This window comes from Oncorhynchus masou, unplaced genomic scaffold (assembly GCF_036934945.1).
Source record: "Oncorhynchus masou masou isolate Uvic2021 unplaced genomic scaffold, UVic_Omas_1.1 unplaced_scaffold_2124, whole genome shotgun sequence".
NCBI classification, from domain to species: Eukaryota; Metazoa; Chordata; class Actinopteri; order Salmoniformes; family Salmonidae; genus Oncorhynchus; species Oncorhynchus masou.
The window spans coordinates 17,709-33,916 of NW_027008602.1; the positions used below are offsets into that span (position 1 = coordinate 17,709).

General features: G+C 44.1%; 1 protein-coding gene across 1 annotated transcript; it reads right to left on the reverse strand.

Annotated features, from left to right (window-relative positions):
- Nucleotides 1-970: 970 nt before the first annotated feature.
- LOC135532938 (RAD50-interacting protein 1-like) lies at nt 971-15,437 on the reverse strand. The gene is made up of 13 exons (XM_064960368.1): nt 15,150-15,437; nt 14,695-14,936; nt 13,346-13,519; nt 12,836-12,976; nt 6,882-7,038; nt 6,351-6,461; nt 5,870-6,095; nt 5,405-5,542; nt 4,720-4,919; nt 2,959-3,179; nt 2,456-2,636; nt 2,037-2,155; nt 971-1,839 (listed from the first exon to the last, which is right to left on the reverse strand). Exons 1-13 carry the CDS (start codon nt 15,378-15,380, stop codon nt 1,620-1,622), a joined length of 2,361 nt encoding a protein of 786 aa, XP_064816440.1. The 5' UTR covers nt 15,381-15,437; the 3' UTR covers nt 971-1,619.
- Between the last annotated feature and the right edge of the window lie 771 nt (nt 15,438-16,208).

Genomic DNA, 16,208 nt, shown 5'->3' on the forward strand with positions numbered 1-16,208 from the left:
GTCATAACCTTTGTGCACAAAACAGCCATTTCATTATTTGAATTATTTTCCCCCAGTGCTCACAGCTGAAGACAGATGTCCTGTTGGTGAGACAGATGAAGACAGATGTCCTGTTGCATCAACGTGATGTATCATTGGTCAATTGTGACTGACTGATCTACAAATAATGAGTCGTTATTTATGATGCAAAATTTGTAGATCAATCAGTCAGCAGTCACCTGCAATGTCAAACAAGCCCATTAACATGTTAATATTCATCCAATGTCTGCTGTTTTCGGATGACGTCATCGCTACTCCCTTTGCACATTGAGTGCTAGTGCACATGTGATGTTGGTCTGTATAAACCGGATAAAACCTGGCCATGAAGAACGTCAGTAGATTACCTTAAACAGTCAGACATATGGATGCCGTCTCTAGCGCTCATTATACCTCAGTGTCTCCAGCACGGCTTCTGTTTCTATGGCATACTGCACCTGGGCAGGCTGCTGAGACCCATACTGCACCTGGGCAGGCCGCTGAGACCCATACTGCACCTGGGCAGGCCGCTGAGACCCATACTGCACCTGGGCAGGCAGCTGAGACCCATATTGCACCTGGGCAGGCCGCTGAGACCCATACTGCACCTGGGCAGGCCGCTGAGACCCATACTGCACCTGGGCAGGCAGCTGAGACCCATACTGCACCTGGGCAGGCCGCTGAGACCCATACTGCACCTGGGCAGGCCGCTGAGACCCATACTGCACCTGGGCAGGCCGCTGAGACCCATACTGCACCTGGGCAGGCCGCTGAGACCCATACTGCACCTGGGCAGGCCGCTGAGACCCATACTGCACCTGGGCAGGCCGCTGAGACCCATACTGCACCTGGGCAGGCTGCTGAGACCCATACTGCACCTGGGCAGGCCGCTGAGCAGGAACGTACATGATTGGTTGTCAAAAAGGCAGTTACTGACATAAATAACATTTTCGGGATTTAAACGTTTTTATTTCTCACTTCTTTACAAATGTATATGACATTAAATAAGGTAATGTGACAGACAGGGCTGTCGTTGTTATCATATGCACTGGACTGCTTAAAACAGCAGTGTTAAGGTCTCCTATATCTCGTGTGGTTAAAGACAACCGTCCCTGTCAGGAAGTGAGAGGGGGACCTCCTGACATACCCATCCACACCATGTGGTACTACTAGATCTCCTCCACAAGAAGACAGAAGTCTGTGCTGTCAGTCAACAGACAAATAATGTCATCTACATGAGCAGTTCATTTAAACACATCCTTCAGGCTCCAGTCGAGGTCTCTCCCCTGCGTTTAGACCTGGAGTGGTGAGTTGATATGGAACAGGTGCTGAGCTTGTAGACGGAGGATCGGCGGAGTAAACTAAACTGGGATGAAACGGGACGGGAGTATTCAGGAATGGCAGCGGTCTATTCCAGGTTTCTGGGATACGGTGTAGGTCATTGGTAGTGTTTGCTCTTTGTCAGCTGAAGCCCGTCCTCGCCTGGTCACAGATCTGTTAGTGCTGCCTTGCTCAACTCCTACGGCCAATCGGCGTCACAAAGACCATAGGAGTTGTCAAAAACCCATCTGGGACCAGGCTACTGTTCTTCCTCCCATCTCCTCTCACTTTCCCGGCCAGGAGGCCCTGAGGTTGAGCAGGATGAGGACGTCGCAGGGGGCCAGGCGGTAGACCCCCAGCTCGTTGAGGGCTGACGTAGGGCTGGGCTGCTTGCCCTCCGGGGTCCCTGGTTCCTCCTCGTCTTCCTCAGCCTGCCTCAGGACGTCTCGTAGAAGAAGAGCTGAGCCCACATTCAGACACAGGATGACGCAGGCCTCCTTCACACTGAGAGAGGGAGACATGACCGATCATTTTTTACCTAGAAATTATTTGACAAGGAATTCAACCCCTGTGCAGGACATTTAATAACCTAAGGAACTACAAACAAACTGGAGGTCTCTTCTAAAGAATATGGTACAGTGGACAATGTTTTCAGGTGATGTTGTCAGCAGAATTGCCATTGTATGTCATGGCCCACTCACTGTTTGAAGAAGTTCTCAGGCCTCTTGCAGTAGTGTCCAAACAGAGGGAAGAGGTTTCTTGTCATGTCGAATTGGAGCTGGGCTGCACCCCCCTCGTTGAAGTGGTTATACAGAATCACCTGAGGGAGACAGGTAGCAGGTCCATAAGTTAATAGAGATGTAATTACCCCCTAAAAAACATCCTCTATTGCTTCATCCTATTTTATTTTGTCTGTATTTTATCATTAGAATTAGTCGGTAGCCAATGTAGTTTTGATGTATTAGAGAACAGATGTGTCTAATGATGTGTGACAATCTAATTACCTTCTTTTAAGTCTCTCCAGACAGTAGTATCTGCAAAATCACTAAACGTTCAAATATTTAATGAAGTCAATGATCTGATTAATTCCCATTGTAAGCAGGCCAGCAGTGTGACTCACATTCTGGTAGAGGAAGAGGTCCAGCCTCTCAGCCAGGTCCTGCCAGCCCATCTGGAAGAGAGGCAGACACAGCATCTGCTGCAGCTGGAGCAGGTGGTCCCTGAGACAGAGCATCAGAGGACAGGCTAAACTGGACAGGGACATGGTGGCCTGGTCACACTGGGACGGCAGAGACAACCACCTGGGAGGAGAAGGAAACACGTGTCATTCTAGTTTTGAACATTTTGTTCACTCCAACATTGTGTTGTTCAATTGGTTATATGGTGGCTGTAGGTGATGATCTGAGCTCAAGAAATCACATTTCATTCCTACTGTCCAGGCGTGTTACAGGACAAAGACATTTGTCACAAAGTGCTTACAATCAGCCTGGGCCTAAACACCAAGCAAAGCAAGGTGACAGTGGGTGCCTGGTGTTTAAAACTCCAAAGATAGGACTACATCTGGAGAGGAAGGAGATTGAACAGAAAGAGCCCTTCCTCTAAGTGAAGAGTGTCTCCACTGACCTGTCCCTGCAGTAGGGCTGGGCCTTCTTCTGTACGTCCCTCATGACAGCCTCCAGTAACCTGCCTAGCATGTCTCCTCTCAGCCTCTCCAGCAGCCCCAGGAGCCCCTCAAACAGAGACCCCTCCAGAGAGGCCAGACGGCCGGACTCAGTGACCCCCAGCGGCCCCAACAGCTCCTCCTCCCCCAGGGCCACAGCGGACTGCTGCAGCTGCAGGAAGAACTGAGGAAGAACAGAGGAGAGAGAAAGGAAGTTGAACAGCCTTGAAGAAGACCTCTGGAGCAGTGCAGTAAAAGGAGGGACCATACAGCAGAGTGAAGGTGTTAATATGTGGCATTTTCTGTCCCCTTAACTACTTCTGAACGGACAACACATGTACAGTCAGACAGACTGACAGGCAGGCAGACAGGCAGGCAGACAGACAGACAGACTGACAGACAGGCGGGCAGCATGTGGAGAAGCAGCAGCTACTCTTCCTGGGGTCCAGCAAAATGAAGGCAGTTTATACAATTTTAATACATTACAATACATTCACAGATTTCACAACACACTGTGTGCCCTCAGGCCCCTACTCCACCATGTGTATTTATAGTGTGTATGTTATCGTGAGTGTGTGTGTGTGTGTGTGTGTGTGTGTGTGTGTATGCATGTGTCTGTGCCAATGTTTGTGTTGCTTCACAGTCCCAGCTGTTCCATAAGGTGTTTTTTAATTCTAATTTCACTGCTTGTGTCAGTTACCTGATGTGGAATAGAGTTCCATGTAGTCATGGCTCTATGTAGTACTGTGGAATAGAGTTCCATGTAGTCATGTCTCTATGTGGTACTGTGGAATAGAGTTCCATGTAGTCATGGCTCTATGTGGTACTGTGGAATAGAGTTCCATGTAGTCATGGCTCTATGTGGTACTGTGGAATAGAGTTCCATGTAGTCATGGCTCTATGTGGTACTGTAGAATAGAGTTCCATGTAGTCATGGCTCTATGTGGTACTGTGGAATAGAGTTCCATGTAGTCATGGCTCTATGTGGTACTGTGGAATAGAGTTCCATGTAGTCATGGCTCTATGTGGTTCTGTGGAATAGAGTTCCATGTAGTCATGGCTCTATGTGGTACTGTGGAATAGAGTTCCATGTAGTCATGGCTCTATGTGGTTCTGTGGAATAGAGTTCCATGTAGTCATGGCTCTATGTAGTACTGTGGAATAGAGTTCCATGTAGTCATGGCTCTATGTGGTTCTGTGGAATAGAGTTCCATGTAGTCATGACTCTATGTAGTACTGTGTGTCTCCCATAGCCTGTTCTGGACTTGGGGACTGTGAAGAGACCTCGTGGCTTGTCTTGTGGGGTATGTATGGGTGTCTGAGCTGTGTGCCAGTAGTTTAGACTGACAGCTCGGTGCATTCAACATGTCAATACCTCTCATAATTAAAAGTAGTCATGAAGTTAATCTCTCCTCCACTTTCAGCCAGGAGAGATTGACATGCATATTATTAATATTAGCTCTCTGTGTACATCCAAGGGCCAGCTGTGCTGCTCTGTTCTGAGCCATTTGCAATTTTCCTAAGTCCTTTTTTGTGGCACCTGACCACACGACTGAACAATAGTCAAGGTGCGACAAAACTAGGGCCTGTAGGACCTGCCTTGTTGATAGTGTTGTTAAGGCAGAGTATGGCTTTATTATAGACAGACTTCTCCCCATCTTAGCTACTTCTGCATCAATATGTTTTGTATAGCAACAGCGTGATGACTCCGAGGGGCCACGTACCACGTTGTCTCCCCAGTCCCCCAGCACAGTGGAGATGTAGTTGGCAGCGTTGAGAATAGCACAGTATCTAGCGCCCAGCGGGTTACGGGACTCTTCCTTCATCACCTGGGTGAGGCGGATACGGAAGTCGTCCACCAACTCTCTCTGTAGCGCCAGGAAACGCAGCTGGGCACGAGGGCAGGGGAGGGCACGGTAGCGGTCTGGTAGGGGGAGTATTAGAGATTGAGGGGGAGAGAGAGGGTGGAGGGGAGAGAAAGGGAAAGCAGAGAGAGGGAGGGAGAGAAGGGGAGAGAGAGAGAGAGAGAGAGAGAGAGGGAGAGAAGGGAAGAGAGAGAGAGAGAGAGGGAGAGAAGGGGAGAGAGAGAGGGAGGGAGAGAAGGGGAGAGAGAGAGAGTGCAGTAAGTCAGAGGCTGCCCCAACAGCAGGTTGTCCCTCTACGACAAACAGAGGGATGAACGGTGACAACCAACAAGACAGACAGAGTGAGACAGAGACAGAGAGAGAGAGAGAGGAGAGAGAAAGAGAGAGAGGCAGAGAGAGAAAGAGAGTAGGCAGAGAGAGAGAGAAAGAGAGAGAGGCAGAGAGAGGCAGAGAGAGGGAGAGAGAGAGAGATAGAGAGGAAGAAAGAGAGAGAGAGAGAGAGAGAGGTAGAGAGAGAGAGTGATAAAGTAGTTAATAATCCTACCAGTGATGACCAGCAGTAAGGTCATGAAGGTCTCAGCGCAGTCTGGAGCCTTGAGTTCGTCCATGTCACTGATGTCTTTGTACTGGGAGCTCCAAGCCCCCTCAGCAGACAGCATGGCATCCACCTTCTCTATCGCCACTACAGAGAGACACACAGTTGGAATGAGCACACATCACACATTCACTAAATCACATACACTGACATAAACGGAATCTAACAGAGAAGTAAAATCCCACATAAAATCAATCTATTTTGTCAGTCCCAAATGGCTTCCTACCCCTTCACTTCACCCAAACCCTTCAATGTTTGCAGATCTGTAAGGTAGAAGCGATATGGCGGAAGCTCTGCCAGTACACTGCTTATACCTATCCAGCCCCTTCAGATCTGCGGAAATTGGAGGGTTAGGGCCAAGGGGAAAGAGTAGGGAACGATGAGAGATGCTCCACTGCTGCCTCTCTCACTCACTCTTCCTCTCCACAGTGAGCCACTTCTGCAGCACGACCTCCTCCAGCAGTACATGCAGCACTCCGGGCAGGGTGCTGGGGTAGGAGTGGGTGGTGCGCAGCTCCCTCTCAAACTGCAGGATCTCATCCACCAGGTGGCAGAAGAGAGAGTCGTCGTAGAGCAGCCGTGGAGCATCCAACGCTAGCTTCTCCTGGGCCAGGGTGAGTAGACCGCGACACAGCTCCACCTGGTGGGGACGTGAGGGATGACACAAGATACTTCAATAGCTATAACCATTATATTTTATTATATTAATATATATATATATATATATGTTTATATCCTCTCATATGACTGTGGAACATCAAGAGCTGCTACGATTGACAGATGACTGCAATGGACTCAGCTTGACTTTCAGCTTTGAACCTTGGGGGTGAACACATACTTCAATGGCACATGAACTCAGGATTCCAGATGATCACATAGCGGCTGATCCTCTCACCTTGGCGTTGACGTCAGCTCCATTCCTGTCCAGAATGGGCTGGATCTTCTCCTCCATGAAGTTGGAGCTGTTACCCATCCACATCAGGACCTGGGTCAGGAACCACTCAGGCTGCATGGAGACAGAGATGGAGGTTATTATTATTGTCATAGTCTGTCTGTCTGTGTTTGAGACGTGCTCTGTGTGTGTGTGTCTGTGTGTGTGTGTGAGACATGCTCTGAGTGTGTGTGTGTGTGTGTGTGTGTGTGTGTGTGTGTGTGTGTGTGTGTGTGTGTGTGTGTGTGTGTGTTGAGAGACATGCTCTGTGTGTGTGTGTCTGTGTGTGTGTGAGACATGCTCTGAGTGTGTGTGTGTGTGTGTTTGAGAGACATGCTCTGAGTGTGTGTGTGTGTGTGTGTGTGTGTGTGTGTGTGTGTGTGTGTGTGTGTGTGTGTGTGTGTGTGTGTGTGTGTGTGTGTGTGTGTGTGTGTGTGTGTGTGTGTGTGTGTGTGTGTGTGTGTGTGTGTGTGTGTGTGTGTGTGTTGCTCTAACCTTGTTGAGTGAATTGGTCTGACGGTTTCCAGTGAAGTGGTATCGAAACCTCTTGCTCAGAGGAAGCAACATGATCTGGACAGGAAGAGACAGGGGTGTCGTCGGGGGCAACCCTACACGGGACACAGAGGTTGGCTTCTCTGATATGAGATCATCACTGAGAAACAGGTTAAAGAAACTGGCCAGGTCTTCATCTCAGTACAATATCAACATCAATATCAGTCAATATCTTAGGAAGTGTGTGGGGAACGTTATGTCTGTGGCTGGGAATGTATGAAGTATGAAGCTGGTGTATGAAGAAGTGGAAATACTGCACTGTGTGTATAACCTAGTAGTGTCTATAACCTAGTAGTGTCTATAACCTAGTAGTCTCTATAACCTAGTAGTGTCTATAACCTAGTAGTGTCTATAACCTAGTAGTGTCTATAGCCTAGTAGTGTCTATAGCCCAGTAGTGTGTATAACCTAGTAGTGTGTATAACCTAGTAGTGTGTATAACCTAGTAGTGTCTATAACCTAGTAGTGTCTATAACCTAGTAGTCTCTATAACCTAGTAGTGTCTATAACCTAGTAGTGTCTATAACCTAGTAGTGTCTATAGCCTAGTAGTGTCTATAGCCCAGTAGTGTCTATAACCTAGTAGTCTCTATAACCTAGTAGTGTGTATAACCTAGTAGTGTCTATAACCTAGTAGTGTCTATAGCCTAGTAGTCTCTATAACCTAGTAGTGTCTATAGCCTAGTAGTGTCTATAACCTAGTAGTGTCTATAACCTAGTAGTGTCTATAGCCTAGTAGTGTCTATAGCCTAGTAGTGTCTATAACCTAGTAGTGTCTATAGCCTAGTAGTGTCTATAACCTAGTAGTGTCTATAACCTAGTAGTGTCTATAACCTAGTAGTGTCTATAACCTAGTAGTGTCTATAGCCTAGTAGTGTCTATAGCCTAGTAGTGTCTATAACCTAGTAGTGTCTATAACCTAGTAGTGTCTATAACCTAGTAGTGTCTATAACCTAGTAGTGTCTATAACCTAGTAGTGTCTATAACTTAGTAGTGTCTATAGCCTAGTAGTGTCTATAGCCTAGTAGTCTCTATAACCTAGTAGTGTCTATAACCTAGTAGTGTCTATAACCTAGTAGTGTCTATAACCTAGTAGTCTCTATAACCTAGTAGTCTCTAACCTAGTAGTCTCTATAACCTAGTAGTCTCTATAACCTAGTAGTGTCTATAGCCTAGTAGTGTCTATAACCTAGTAATCTCTATAACCTAGTAGTGTCTATAACCTAGTAGTGTCTATAACCTAGTAGTCTCTATAACCTAGTAGTGTCTATAGCCTAGTAGTGTCTATAACCTAGTAGTGTCTATAGCCTAGTAGTGTCTATAACCCAGTAGAGTCTATAGCCTAGTAGTGTGTATAGCCTAGTAGTGTCTATAACCTAGTAGTGTCTATAACCTAGTAGTGTCTATAACCTAGTAGTGTCTATAGCCTAGTAGTGTCTATAACCTAGTAGTGTCTATAGCCTAGTAGTGTCTATAACCTAGTAGTGTCTATAGCCTAGTAGTGTGTATAACCTAGTAGTGTCTATAGCCTAGTAGTGTCTATAGCCTAGTAGTGTCTATAACCTAGTAGTGTCTATAACCTAGTAGTGTCTATAGCCTAGTAGTGTCTATAACCTAGTAGTGTCTATAACCTAGTAGTGTCTATAGCCTAGTATTGTCTATAACCTAGTAGTGTCTATAGCCTAGTAGTGTCTATAACCTAGTAGTGTCTATAACCCAGTAGTGTCTATAACCTAGTGGTGTCTATAGCCTAGTAGTGTCTATAGCCTAGTAGTGTCTATAGCCTAGTAGTGTCTATAACCTAGTAGTGTCTATAACCTAGTAGTGTCTATAACCTAGTAGTGTCTATAACCTAGTAGTGTCTATAACCCAGTCCTGTCTATAACCTAGTAGTGTCTATAGCCTAGTAGTGTCTATAGCCTAGTAGTGTCTATAACCTAGTAGTGTCTATAACCTAGTAGTGTCTATAACCTAGTAGTGTATATAACCTAGTAGTGTCTATAACCTAGTCCTGTCTATAACCTAGTAGTGTCTATAACCTAGTAGTGTCTATAACCCAGTAGTGTCTACAACCCAGTTGTCACGCCCTGGTCGAGGTATTTTGTGTTTATCTTCATTTATTTGGTCAGGCCAGGGTGTGGCATGGGGTTTTTGTATGTGGTGTGTTGGTATTGGGTTTGTAGCTTAGTGGGGTGTTCTAGTTAAGTCTATGGCTTTCTGAAGTGGTTCTCAATCAGAGGCAGGTGTTTATCGTTGTCTCTGATTGGGAACCATATTTAGGCAGCCATATTCTTTGTGTGTTTCGTGGGTGATTGTCCTTAGTGTCCTTGTTCCTGTCTCTGTGTTAGTTTACACAAGTATAGGCTGTTTCGGTTTTTGTTACGTTCATTACGTTCTTTGTTTTGTAGTATTTGTATTGATTTCGTGTTTATGTTTGTTGATTAAACATGGATCGCAATCTACACGCTGCATTTTGGTCCGACTCTCCTTCACCGCATGAAAACCGTTACACCAGTCCTGTCTACAACCCAGTAGTGTGTATAACCTAGTAGTGTCTAGAACAGCGTGCGTATAACCTAGTAGTGTCTATAACCCAGTCCTGTCTACAACCCAGTAGTGTGTATAACCTAGTAGTGTCTAGAACAGCGTGCGTATAACCTAGTAGTGTCTATAATCCAGTCCTGTCTACAACCCAGTAGTGTGTATAACCTAGTAGTGTCTAGAACAGCGTGCGTATAACCTAGTAGTGTCTATAATCTAGTCCTGTCTACAACCCAGTAGTGTGTATAACCTAGTAGTGTCTAGAACAGCGTGCGTATAACCTAGTAGTGTCTATAATCCAGTCCTGTCTACAACCCAGTCGTGTGTATAACCTAGTAGTGTCTAGAACAGCGTGCGTATAACCTAGTAGTGTCTATAATCCAGTCCTGTCTACAACCCAGTCGTGCGTATAACCTAGTAGTGTCTAGAACAGCGTGCGTATAACCTAGTAGTGTCTAGAACCTAGTAGTGTCTATAGCCTAGTAGTGTCTATAGCCTAGTAGTGTCTATAACCTAGTAGTGTCTATAACCTAGTAGTGTCTATAGCCTAGTAGTGTCTATAGCCTAGTAGTGTCTATAACCTAGTAGTGTCTATAGCCTAGTAGTGTCTATAACCTAGTAGTGTCTATAGCCTAGTAGTCTCTATAACCTAGTAGTGTCTATAGCCTAGTAGTGTCTATAACCTAGTAGTGTCTATAACCTAGTAGTGTCTATAGCCTAGTAGTGTCTATAGCCTAGTAGTGTCTATAACCTAGTAGTGTCTATAGCCTAGTAGTGTCTATAACCTAGTAGTGTCTATAACCTAGTAGTGTCTATAACCTAGTAGTGTCTATAACCTAGTAGTGTCTATAGCCTAGTAGTGTCTATAGCCTAGTAGTGTCTATAACCTAGTAGTGTCTATAACCTAGTAGTGTCTATAACCTAGTAGTGTCTATAACCTAGTAGTGTCTATAACCTAGTAGTGTCTATAACTTAGTAGTGTCTATAGCCTAGTAGTGTCTATAGCCTAGTAGTCTCTATAACCTAGTAGTGTCTATAACCTAGTAGTGTCTATAACCTAGTAGTGTCTATAACCTAGTAGTCTCTATAACCTAGTAGTCTCTAACCTAGTAGTCTCTATAACCTAGTAGTCTCTATAACCTAGTAGTGTCTATAGCCTAGTAGTGTCTATAACCTAGTAATCTCTATAACCTAGTAGTGTCTATAACCTAGTAGTGTCTATAACCTAGTAGTCTCTATAACCTAGTAGTGTCTATAGCCTAGTAGTGTCTATAACCTAGTAGTGTCTATAGCCTAGTAGTGTCTATAACCCAGTAGAGTCTATAGCCTAGTAGTGTGTATAGCCTAGTAGTGTCTATAACCTAGTAGTGTCTATAACCTAGTAGTGTCTATAACCTAGTAGTGTCTATAGCCTAGTAGTGTCTATAACCTAGTAGTGTCTATAGCCTAGTAGTGTCTATAACCTAGTAGTGTCTATAGCCTAGTAGTGTGTATAACCTAGTAGTGTCTATAGCCTAGTAGTGTCTATAGCCTAGTAGTGTCTATAACCTAGTAGTGTCTATAACCTAGTAGTGTCTATAGCCTAGTAGTGTCTATAACCTAGTAGTGTCTATAACCTAGTAGTGTCTATAGCCTAGTATTGTCTATAACCTAGTAGTGTCTATAGCCTAGTAGTGTCTATAACCTAGTAGTGTCTATAACCCAGTAGTGTCTATAACCTAGTGGTGTCTATAGCCTAGTAGTGTCTATAGCCTAGTAGTGTCTATAGCCTAGTAGTGTCTATAACCTAGTAGTGTCTATAACCTAGTAGTGTCTATAACCTAGTAGTGTCTATAACCTAGTAGTGTCTATAACCCAGTCCTGTCTATAACCTAGTAGTGTCTATAGCCTAGTAGTGTCTATAGCCTAGTAGTGTCTATAACCTAGTAGTGTCTATAACCTAGTAGTGTCTATAACCTAGTAGTGTATATAACCTAGTAGTGTCTATAACCTAGTCCTGTCTATAACCTAGTAGTGTCTATAACCTAGTAGTGTCTATAACCCAGTAGTGTCTACAACCCAGTTGTCACGCCCTGGTCGAGGTATTTTGTGTTTATCTTCATTTATTTGGTCAGGCCAGGGTGTGGCATGGGGTTTTTGTATGTGGTGTGTTGGTATTGGGTTTGTAGCTTAGTGGGGTGTTCTAGTTAAGTCTATGGCTTTCTGAAGTGGTTCTCAATCAGAGGCAGGTGTTTATCGTTGTCTCTGATTGGGAACCATATTTAGGCAGCCATATTCTCTTTGTGTGTTTCGTGGGTGATTGTCCTTAGTGTCCTTGTTCCTGTCTCTGTGTTAGTTTACACAAGTATAGGCTGTTTCGGTTTTTGTTACGTTCATTACGTTCTTTGTTTTGTAGTATTTGTATTGATTTCGTGTTTATGTTTGTTGATTAAACATGGATCGCAATCTACACGCTGCATTTTGGTCCGACTCTCCTTCACCGCATGAAAACCGTTACACCAGTCCTGTCTACAACCCAGTAGTGTGTATAACCTAGTAGTGTCTAGAACAGCGTGCGTATAACCTAGTAGTGTCTATAACCCAGTCCTGTCTACAACCCAGTAGTGTGTATAACCTAGTAGTGTCTAGAACAGCGTGCGTATAACCTAGTAGTGTCTATAATCCAGTCCTGTCTACAACCCAGTAGTGTGTATAACCTAGTAGTGTCTAGAACAGCGTGCGTATAACCTAGTAGTGTCTATAATCTAGTCCTGTCTACAACCCAGTAGTGTGTATAACCTAGTAGTGTCTAGAACAGCGTGCGTATAACCTAGTAGTGTCTATAATCCAGTCCTGTCTACAACCCAGTCGTGTGTATAACCTAGTAGTGTCTAGAACAGCGTGCGTATAACCTAGTAGTGTCTATAATCCAGTCCTGTCTACAACCCAGTCGTGCGTATAACCTAGTAGTGTCTAGAACAGCGTGCGTATAACCTAGTAGTGTCTAGAACCTAGTAGTGTCTATAGCCTAGTAGTGTCTATAGCCTAGTAGTGTCTATAACCTAGTAGTGTCTATAACCTAGTAGTGTCTATAGCCTAGTAGTGTCTATAGCCTAGTAGTGTCTATAACCTAGTAGTGTCTATAGCCTAGTAGTGTCTATAACCTAGTAGTGTCTATAGCCTAGTAGTGTCTATAACCTAGTAGTGTCTATAACCCAGTAGTGTCTATAACCCAGTAGTGTCTATAACCTAGTAGTGTCTATAACCTAGTAGTGTAATCTATAACCTAGTAGTGTCTAGAACAGCGTATGTATAACAGACGATAATGCTGGTGTGTATGTCTTCGACTCTGATAACACTATATTAGGGTGAAGGATACGAGGTCTGTAGAGACAGGAGCTGGGCCACCAGTAGCTCCAGCTGGCTGTGGAGCTCCTGAGCGTTGGCAGGGGGGGAGAGAGACTGGGTGGGAGGAGAGATGAACGGCCAGTGGAGCTGGATCAGCAACTCCTCAAAATCACTGCCAGACAGAGGGGGAGGAGTTACAAATCACATTCAGGTCTGAGGTAGCTAGACTTTGGATCATCATCATAACTGTGAATCACCAAGCCCGGTCCCGGAGAGCTACCGTGTGTCTCTTACTTGTTCTGGCCCAACACAAATACACCTGGTCAACTAATCATTTAGACTGAATTAGATGGGTTAGTGTCAGGCTGGAACAAAGCCCTGCATGGACAGTTGCTCTCCAGGACCAGGGTTTCTGACCACTGATCTAAACAGAGATCCTAATAACTAGCACAGAGTTCTCCATCGACAGTCCTTCTGCTCCGGCCCGGCCCGCTAACACAACACACTGCCTGCCCTGTCTGACCCACTCAGACACACATACCCAGCCAGTCTGTCCTTAATGATCTTGTGCCAGAAGCATAGTGTCTCTCTGAGGAAGGCCTGGAGATGAGAGCAGCCAGACTGCTTTAGGCCCACATCTAGACGGGCCATGCTGCCCACCGCCACCACTGCCTCCCATATACTGTTGGTGATCAGACACTGCTGGATGCTGTCACTGTGGGAGGAGAGAACGACAGTGGGCGGAACAACTTAACATACAGTAGGATACCATTTTGTGTGTGTGTATTCCAACCAGGATCCTATATTTGAATAGTGTCAAATATATTGTCCAACTACAAGAAGATGAAAATATATTGTCCAACTACAAGAAGATGAAAATATATTGTCCAACTACAAGAAGATGAAAATATATTGTCCAACTGCAAGAAGATGAAAATATATTGTCCAACTGCAAGAAGATGAAAATATATTGTCCAACTGCAAGAAGATGAAAATATATTGTCCAACTGCAAGAAGATGAAAATATATTGTCCAACTGCAAGAAGATGAAAATATATTGTCCAACTGCAAGAAGATGAAAATATATTGTCCAACTGCAAGAAGATGAAAATATATTGTCCAACTGCAAGAAGATGAAAATATATTGTCCAACTGCAAGAAGATGAAAATATATTGTCCAACTGCAAGAAGATGAAAAAAATATATTGTCCAACTGCAAGAAGATGAAAATATATTGTCCAACTGCAAGAAGATGAAAATATATTGTCCAACTGCAAGAAGATGAAAATATATTGTCCAACTACAAGAAGATGAAAATATATTGTCCAACTACAAGAAGATGAAAATATATTGTCCAACTACAAGAAGATGAAAATATATTGTCCAACTGCAAGAAGATGAAAATATATTGTCCAACTGCAAGAAGATGAAAATATATTGTCCAACTGCAAGAAGATGAAAATATATTGTCCAACTACAAGAAGATGAAAATATATTGTCCAACTACAAGAAGATGAAAATATATTGTCCAACTGCAAGAAGATGAAAATATATTGTCCAACTGCAAGAAGATGAAAATATATTGTCCAACTGCAAGAAGATGAAAATATATTGTCCAACTGCAAGAAGATGAAAATATATTGTCCAACTGCAAGAAGATGAAAATATATTGTCCAACTGCAAGAAGATGAAAATATATTGTCCAACTACAAGAAGATGAAAATATATTGTCCAACTACAAGAAGATGAAAATATATTGTCCAACTGCAAGAAGATGAAAATATATTGTCCAACTACAAGAAGATGAAAATATATTGTCCAACTACAAGAAGATGAAAATATATTGTCCAACTACAAGAAGAAGAAGAAAATAATAATACTGTTGCTCACCTGAGTTCTTCAATGCGTGACAGACACTGCAGGTATTTCATGTGTTTCTCTGTGTTGTCCAGCTGTTCCAGGGTCCGTCCCAGACTGTCTGCCCAGGGCTGGGCGCCCTGCAGGTGCTGTATCAGGGTGTTGGACAGGACCCTCTCCCGCTGGAGCAAACCTTCCAGAGACACACGGGACTCCTCGGCAGCAGACAGCGCTGCTGACACCCGCAGCGGCACCGAACTGGACACCGTCAGAACCTGAGAATGTGGGTGGAGGAAGACCTGTCAGCAAGGGAAATGCACGCCCTTAAACTAGCTAGCAAAGGTTAGCTATAGATCATGTTTGTATTACTTACATTAACTAGCAAGGGGCAGAATAATACTCGCATTATTAACGATTCTATTATTTTTCATGCAATAATTGATACAGCATTGAAAGCTGATGTGAGTGTGCAACATGAAGTTAACTACCTGCTCCTCCAGCAACTTGTTTTCCGCTGTCAGTTTTTCCAGGAGCGCGCTAACTTTCTTCAGCGACTTCAGATCCACTCCGATTTCTTTCTCTATCAAGTCGACAAGGTAGACGGGGAGAGCTCCCTCCCCCGATCCTGTTTCGGAGTCTTCATCATTTGTCGATATAGGGCTTTGTAGATCAGATTCATCACTTTGGCCGTTTTGCTGCTCTGCAGAGGGCGCCGCCATCTTTCTTCTGTGTCTCTTCCACGTCAACAGCACGCAGATGTAAACACAGCACCGAACACAGCCGTCACCGTCTATACACCCCCTCTAGTGATGGCAGTTAGTACTACGGGACCTTTCACGGGTAAACACTTGGGACATTTCCAACTACGACACAATCCACGCTTCCTTCCCTCCTCCATTCATTGGTTCATGTAACCAGTGATATCATAATTGGAGTGGTGATAGCTTCAGACAATTTACCGTAGATGTGTTATTTCAGTGATTACTAAAGGGAATTAGGAAGGATGTTTCCAAAACAAGACCCTCTTCAGTGTTGGGTGTCATGTTGACAATCAAGACCTCACAGGAAACAACTGGACATACTGTATCTACTCAGTTATGTAGTTGTTGAACTAATCTGTTACCCAGAACGGAACAGTTACTCTCTAGCGTCTTATTCTGTCCTATTCTACTGTATCTTAGTCTATGCAGCTCTGACATTGCTTGTCCAAATATTTATATATTCTTAATTCCATCCCTTTACTTTAGATTGTGTATATTGTTAGATATTACTAGTTAGATATTACTGTACTGTTGGAGCTAGAAACACAAGCATTTCAACACCCGCAATAACATCTACTATACACGTGTATGTGACCAATGAAATGTGATTTGATTATATCTCAAACATATTATAAAATGTGTACGCTCCCTTATCCTTCATTCGTACATCCTTTTCCTGTGAATGGGAAATATGCTTGGGTCTCTTCCGTTACTATCATATGCTTGGGTCTCTTCCGTTACTATCATATGCTTGGGTCTCTTCCGTTACTATCATATGCTTGGGTC

Bases quoted from the DNA above. Each gene is read 5' to 3' on its own strand.
- LOC135532938 (XM_064960368.1), bottom strand. From the start codon at position 15,380: ATGGCGGCGCCCTCTGCAGAGCAGCAAAACGGCCAAAGTGATGAATCT. The intron at 13,520-14,694 runs GTGAGCAACAGT...CTCCTCCCACAG, and splicing joins TCACGCATTGAAGAACTCAG to TGACAGCATCCAGCAGTGTC. The intron at 2,637-2,958 runs GTCAGTGGAGAC...TTCTCCTCCCAG, and splicing joins CAGCCCTACTGCAGGGACAG to GTGGTTGTCTCTGCCGTCCC.